At 36.1% G+C, this 7,543-nt stretch overlaps 1 protein-coding gene across 2 annotated transcripts; it reads right to left on the bottom strand.

Moving 5' to 3' along the window:
• Window positions 1-216: 216 nt before the first annotated feature.
• LOC115721377 (transcription factor LHW) lies at window positions 217-6,698 on the bottom strand. Of its 2 annotated transcripts, XM_030650663.2 has the most exons (11): window positions 5,696-6,582; window positions 4,670-4,891; window positions 4,493-4,574; window positions 4,210-4,251; window positions 4,066-4,125; window positions 3,336-3,687; window positions 1,858-3,254; window positions 1,657-1,758; window positions 1,193-1,333; window positions 977-1,102; window positions 217-899 (listed from the first exon to the last, which is right to left on the bottom strand). In XM_030650663.2, exons 1-11 carry the CDS (start codon window positions 5,788-5,790, stop codon window positions 717-719), a joined length of 2,802 nt encoding a protein of 933 aa, XP_030506523.2. In that variant the 5' UTR covers window positions 5,791-6,582; the 3' UTR covers window positions 217-716. The 2 variants fall into 2 exon arrangements, with proteins under 2 accessions (XP_030506523.2, XP_030506522.2); XM_030650662.2 differs by having other exon boundaries at window positions 1,858-3,687; window positions 5,696-6,698.
• Window positions 6,699-7,543: the final 845 nt, after the last annotated feature.

Consider the following 7,543-nt stretch of genomic DNA (forward strand, 5'->3'; position numbering starts at 1 on the left):
ACATGTCTCGCTTTCAATATGTTACTATGATAGTGTTCCAAATTCCAAGTTCAGCTACGCACTTTAGTCAGTCTAAAACTAAAGCAAATCTATATTTTTGACTTAGGCAGCGACTCATAAATACACACTATCAGTGAAACAAACACCAATCCAAATCAAAATCAAACAAAAGATTTTCTTGTTTTTCTTTTGCTGGAAAAAAAACAAAACAGGAGATTGAAAGAAACATTCATATCATTGCAAGAGTTTTATAAAATGTTACAAAGACTAAAATACCCCAATAGAAATCCAAATGAGAATCCAAAGACAGTTCTTAAATTACACTTCCCATTTTCTCTCTATACATTTTTTTTTTCAACATAGCCCACACCCACTATCCTGCAACCCTTTCATGTCTATATCAAATACATTAAAGTGGAAAAAACTGCCTGCAATGGCTGCTAGGTAGATGATCAAAACATATGGCATATCTAGAGACCGAACATGAAACATGATGTGAAATTTTCGGGGAGCTTTTCTTCGTCGCTAATTTAACAAATCTCCACACGCTTGAAGTGAGATCAGTCATGAATTGGTTTGTGGGGAGACAAAGTTAGTTGAAGTTAGAACCTGAAAAACCTCGGGCTGGAACTTATGCTAGTCATGGCAAGCAAAAAACTGCTCTTGCTCTCAACATATCCAGACCAAGAAACTACAAAACAGCACAGGTGGTTGGTTTACTGCAAACTACCAGACCTACCAGTCACAACTACAGGGGTAGCTTGGGGAACGGATTCATGCACCATCAAACCGTTGTTTTCAATGGCATTAGCTGATGATACACCGCCACCTTTTATGGTTTGCTCCAAAAGCTGAACCAACGACATAAATATTTCCATTCTTGTAACATCTCGATTTGCCTGCATAACAATATTCTGTAAGTGACCAGCAGCGCAAAGATGGCATTTAAAGATCTTCATCAACTGGGAAATTTTACCTCTATTGCAAATCGAGCCCATATTTTATCATTGCGTGCTTCCATTACCCCTTTCAAGATGGTCAAACCCATCCCTCTGATTAAATCAGCTATTTCTAGAAAGAAACCTCGCTCTTCACAAAGCATCTGCCAGGACAGGACACGGTAAAAAGATTTTAGAAAAAATGAAGATACAAGATACAATTTTAATATTAAACCAAATAAAAAAATCACCACCTCTACAAGCATCTGACGAGGGGGATTTAGATCCTCGACTATGATTGGGCAGACCATAGATTGTGAGCCAACTTCAAAAGCCCATGTTGCTCCTCCTTCAAAGTTGTCTTTTAGAACCAATCCTCCCTCCTTGTTAATAATCTGCACAACCAGGTCAACATTTACATATTTGCAGAATGTTTCAACTTTCAGACATGTGTAGAAGGAGCATGATATTTTTCTGCTAACAATATTCATATTTTTGTTATTTTGTCTGATGAACCTAGTCTGCTCAAGCAAGCTATTTCTCTATTTCATTAGGTATCAAAGATGATTGAGCAAACAGCTTATTAGTTGCCACTCTTCCCAAAAGCCCAATAAACAATAAGTACAAGCATGCTCCCACAAATAAAGAAAGTACCCCAGTAAAATAAGCACAGCATTAGAAGGGAAAACAAGTATAAATATATATATATAGTGCTAACCTTAGACTCTCCAGTTTGCTTTAGCTTGTCAGCATGTTTTGTGACACTTTGCAGGAAGAGCATATGCTTGATAGTGCGTTCAAGCAATGCATCTATGCTACACTGCAAAATCACATAATTGATCGAAATAAAAAAATTAGCACACTCAAAATAAATTATAATAAAGATGAATAAAGTAGAGTAAAAGAAAATAAAATTTACTTTTGCCCCATTTGGTACAATCTCTCGCAACTCTTTCACACGATCTTGGATCATCTGGCGATCTTTGGGTCTGGGTCTAGGGTTCTCTCCAGGCTTAAGCCTTTTGCGGCTGGATTTTCCAATTTCATCAGGCCTCTTAGAATAGGCGGTTGAAACGCTACTATCATGTTTCATAGAACTGCCTTGTTCAACCCAGGAACTGATTTGTGATCCATAACCAGAAGTCTGGGAACAGTTTCCTGTGTCATCCCTGCTACACCCAGATTTAAAAGAACTTGTTTTTACCATCCCTGGTTTATTCAGAGGCTCAGAAAGCTGAAATTTTTCTCCTGGCATATGATTAGACAAGTTTCCACGCCCATAGGAAAGTGAACTACTAGGTACTGAAGAGCTACTGATCTTTGTCAAAGATGTTTTGCAAGAAAAATTATCTTCTGATATTTGCTTGGCAGAAGACTGTGCCCTAGATACCACAGCATCTAGAAGATGGTCAGTACCCGAACCAGAATATAAACCACTGTCTGATAGTCCATCTTTTGCCGAAAATAAACTAGAACCCAAATCCTTTGAGCCTGTAAATGTTGAAGTGGACTGATGAATATCTTCCATAACTTTGTCCAACCCATGGCCATTAAGTAGCTTGTTTTTTAAATCCATACCCAAAATATCAAACAAGTCATCTCCTGATGAAGGTTGAGTATATTGTTCTTCAAGTTTGGCATTCCCAGAACCTGCAGACTGATTATTAATATTTAGATTCTGGCAGTCATGAACAAAATCAGGGAAATGGTCACTAGAAAAGGGATGCTCATTTGCATTGAAATATGGGATTCTAAGGGCTTGTAAGAGTTCATAATCCATATCCATCTTTTGTTCATTTCGAGCCAAACTATTTCCAGTAATCTTCACATCTTTGGAAAGTTGCCCACTCTCAAAGCCTTTAGACTTGTGACCAATAACTAATTGATCTGGCACAGAAGAAGAAACCTCCTCTGTTTTTAATGTTTCAGCCTTTTGAAGCTCAATCAAAGACTGACAAGTGATAGAATGGTTGACGTCTGCTGTTACCTTCACGTTTGGGTAAGAACAAGTACCAGATACAGACCCAGAAGAATTATTTATTCTACCATTTATTTGGCTTTCATCAGACAATGGAATATTTACAGACTTTAGGTTGTGATCAATAAGTAGGCTTCCACTTGTTCCCAGATGAGATGTACTGGTGCTATTCGACACAAGTTTATTGTCATCAAATTGATTGTGGATGCTAACACCAGGTAGGATCTTATTTCTAGATTGGCTAAACCCACATTGATTATTGAGTACAGACCTTCCTTTGTATGAGGAAACCTGATGATTGGACCGCTCACAGGAATTTGAAGAGATCACTTCAGCACCTGCGACTCTACCCTTCAAATGATCCGTGAAAGAAGAATTTGATTTTATCACCGGAGAAAAGTTGGGTTGACAAGGGTTACCTTGGGAAGTAGGCAACTGATTTGCTGTAGCAGTTTCATATCTTAGAGCAGTTTTTTCATGATTATTCCCAACTTCTTTCTGAAGAGATGCAGGTGATTGACCAATAAGGTTTGAAACATTGAAAGAGTATCTCTGTTGACTGGTGCAGTCAGCCATATAGCCAGAAGAGTTTACCATCTTGTGTATTCCAGACGGACCTGTATGCGACAACAGTCCGGCATGACCAGAAATTCCCATTTTCTCAGCAGAATTCTTCACCAAATAGTTATCAGACAAAAGAGCACCACTGACACATCCCAATTGCAGAATCAAACTCTTAACATCATTCACAAATTTTATGTTCTCTGTAATCTGAAGATGCAAGAATCAACTCATTAATTAGGCTGCACTTCGAAAAATGTACAAAGAACAATAGCAATAATCATTAATCATTAATAGCAATAATCATAGATTCAAAAATATCAAGATAATAAAGATTTCGAATTATAGAGAAAATAAAAAGGCAAAAATACATAGTTCGATAGAAGTTCATATCCTGATTGCTCGAGTAAATTCTTGTGTTTATTTAGAGAAAAGATGAAGAGGAGCATAATCACCACAATTTCAAAGAACATATTTCTACATTGCTCGAGTAAATTCTTGTGTTTATTTTAGTAAAACGCATATAAAATTGATAGTGTTACCATTTTGTAATGATACCAAGGATTCAGAGGAAAAAGCATTACTTACAGCCAGCAATGAACCAAATTGAACAACGCCATGAGGAAGGACAGGAATAACTGCAACTGTCTGCATACCAAAACAAAGTAATGTAACTAAACAAGCAAGAGAAGATTAAACGAAAATAGCAGATGGCATATAAAGACAACAAACCTGGATGCCAGCTGAAAATTGGTGGCACATCTCATTTAGGACCTGAATGAAAGAAGCCAGGAAAATAAAAAACCGTGTCAAATCCAATTCCTATCATGAACTTGTAGAATTGCATAAATACACTGCTAGAAAATAAAATTCAGACAATTGTAACTTTTTCTTTGCAACCATTTACAGTAAACATGAGTTATATTGTTATTACATATAGAACATCTCTCTAGGCTCTGCAAAATGAACGATACAGTGTGAAAGAATTTTTAAGTGTCATGATTGATGATAATACCTCCGGAGGATGGACATATTTATCATAACCATTTGAAAGAATCCATTGATGGTTTCCAGTAAATGCAGCTCGCCCAACTATTCTGAAATCTCAAAAAGTAATAATTAAATAAATACCAGAAGGCATACACTTCTTTGCAAATTACAAGGTAATGGAAGATGGAATGAAAATGCATACCCTTCACCCACTATATTGACCTGATTACTAATCATCATTTTGTTTATAAGTGCTAAGACTTGATCTCCCGCTTGACTTCCAAGCGGAGCTGGGCAAGTTTCAGATGACATCAATAGTCTTTCCCACTCTCCAAAAGGTAGCTCAGTACTCCCAGCTCCACAAATGCTTACAGGTAGAGAAGAATTTGAGGATTCATAGTGATATTCTTCCCAAATTAGCAGCCTGTCAACAAGTAAAATTCTTCAACCTTAGGACACATTAAAAGTTTAGAAATATTGCAGTGCCAAGAAGAGTGAAATAATATTATATATTATTCCGAAGTACCTACGTGGTCTTGGTCTTCCAAGTAATTCGAGCATAAAAAATTGTTAAAATTGCATTTCTTAGAAGCCAAACAGACAAAGACAAAAGGAACTGATTTTTTCATCAAATTAACCAGTAGTGGAAAATATTAAAATTTTCTCCCACTTGAAAGAAGAACAAAGTAAAACTGAATAGAATCAACCACGGAAGGCCAAATCCTGAACCAATAGATTTAGAGAAATTTAGTGAGCCAGGCACAGAGTGGTTTGTGAACCTATTACGAACATGCTTTTTTGACTGGGAATCTATAAGGCAAAACAGAACAAAGCAAGACAGAACATTCCAAAAATAGGAAACAACAAAAATCAGATTACGATATAAAATTTTAGAAAACGATAATAGTTGAAGACTTTTCACATGTGAATCATATCTTATAACCAGAAAGATTCACAAACCCTAGTCCCTAAAAACCCTTTAAAGAAAATGAAAAAGGTATCATGACCCAACAGATCTACTTTGTTGGTTTATGAGTAAACATGGCGAAAAAGTGAATAAAAAAGGAAAAATTTCTAAAAACGTTCATATTCTGCAGTTGAGAAACTGACTCAATTGAATCTAACTCACTTGTTGAGCTACTTCTTCTCATTCCTTTTACTCAAGAAGAACTTAAGCGAATAAACAGTTACAGTAGCATACTAAATTATTTCTCATACTACAACTTACTTAGGGTTTTGGCAACCGATCTTCCAGAACACAGCATAAGACCACTGATTCGAACCGCAAAGAGTCTTGAGCATCTCTTTCAGCAGATACCCCATGGCTGACGGAGATTTCGGAGCTTAAATACTGGCTATCGAGTGTAACTAAAACGACGAAACTCACACACGAAAAAAGGAGAGACAGAAGAAAAGCGAAATGAATCAAAAACTAAAGCAAGTAATAGCTCACTACCGGAGACCGTACATTTCTCCGAAACAGTGTATCTCAGCAACTAACTTCCCCGGCACGATCCTCTACCAGCTTGCTTCGTTCTCAACCCACCGCTCCTTTTCCTCTCCGGATCCAAGTTCACAACATTCAATCTTAAGCAAGCCATAAGCTCAAGTTCGATAGATAGAAAAAAACAACACTGCGGAGCTCGAAAACCCTCCCGAGAGAAGATTCAAGAGTTTAGAAAAAAAGTTCGAACCTACACTATTCCACAAGGTTCGAGCTTAACAAAGTCCATGATTCGCTCCATTTCTGTACTGGAGATTGATACAAAAGCTTCAAAGATAGATAGAGAGAGAGAGAGAGAGAGAGAGAGAGAGAGAGAGAGTTGAGAGGTAATGGTAAGGTTAATTCAGCGATTGGCAGGCACTGAGACGCTTCCAGCCGTGTGGGACACCGTGTCGTTCCGGTCCGTGTGGTTAGGTCGTGTTCAAGCTCAGGGACGAGGCTGAAGCTGGTTTCTGAATCTGGTGTCTGGCTCTGAGGCTCTGGTTCTGGTTCAGGAGGCCTCTGGTGTTTACTGCTAGGCTTTCACAAAAATTCTCTCTCTCTTTCTCTTTCTATTTCTCTGTGTGAAGTCTGAAATAGTGTTGGGGTGCGCTAAAGTGCGCCTCATTTAGCACCCAGGAGAAGAGAAAGCGAGGTTTGAAAAATTAGACCTTGAATTTTGTATATTTACGATTTTGCCACTATGAGGATAGTTTTTGTCGTATTGAATTTGTATTGGTAATGGTATGTATTATTATTATGTAATGTATGCTTATTATTTCTGGTCTGAACAGAGATAGTGCGGGTTGCTGTCTTGATGACGTCATCTTTTGCAAGAGATTTTACTGGCTTCGCAGACTTACTTTTGATAAAACGACGACGTATAGTTCCGCTTTTTCTTTTACTTTTTCACTGCAATCACAGTAGTGTTGTTGGAAACAAATTAATTTTACATGTGAATTATTCCTACTAAAAAATTTCCTCATACTAAAACAAAATTATGTGAGTTATTTTTACTTTCTCTATTTTTAGCTATAATAGTTAAAAAGAATTAAAATAGAATCATTGTTGGTTCAAAAATATTTTTTAGTTAATTATTTTAATAATATTTTATAATTTAAATGGAGTAAATAACGGCATAAGTACTCAAAGTTTTATATTTGTAAGCGGTATAAACCTAATGTTTGTAAAACTGTAATTTTTCTCTAATTTTATCAGTACAGATTCTGTTATTGTCTTAAACATGGTACATATAAGGCCTAAATTTTTTATCATTGGGTCTAAATAGAAATATGTAATATCAGTTACTTCCGAATGTTCTTTTAATAAATTCAAAACTAAGTATGTACTGACGAAACTGGAAGAAAATTACAGTTTTACAAATATTGGATACTTATGCCGCTAAAAATAAACATTAGGTTTATGCCGCTTACAAACATAAAACTTTGAGTACTTATGCCGCTATTTACCCATTTAAATTTATTATATATAAATTAATTTTATAAAATAATAAAAATAAAAATATTTTTTATTAAAATATTATTAAAAAAAAGTTAGTAAAAAGTATAAAGCTTCTTATCTAGAGAGTCATTT

This window comes from Cannabis sativa, chromosome 2, assembly GCF_029168945.1.
Source record: "Cannabis sativa cultivar Pink pepper isolate KNU-18-1 chromosome 2, ASM2916894v1, whole genome shotgun sequence".
In the NCBI taxonomy this organism is placed as follows: Eukaryota; Viridiplantae; Streptophyta; class Magnoliopsida; order Rosales; family Cannabaceae; genus Cannabis; species Cannabis sativa.

Bases quoted from the DNA above. Each gene is read 5' to 3' on its own strand.
- LOC115721377 (XM_030650662.2), bottom strand. From the start codon at position 5,790: ATGGGGTATCTGCTGAAAGAGATGCTCAAGACTCTTTGCGGTTCGAAT. The intron at 4,126-4,209 runs GTTTGTTGTCTT...TTTGGTATGCAG, and splicing joins AATTTTCAGCTGGCATCCAG to ACAGTTGCAGTTATTCCTGT. The intron at 1,759-1,857 runs GTAAATTTTATT...GTGATTTTGCAG, and splicing joins TTGTACCAAATGGGGCAAAA to TGTAGCATAGATGCATTGCT.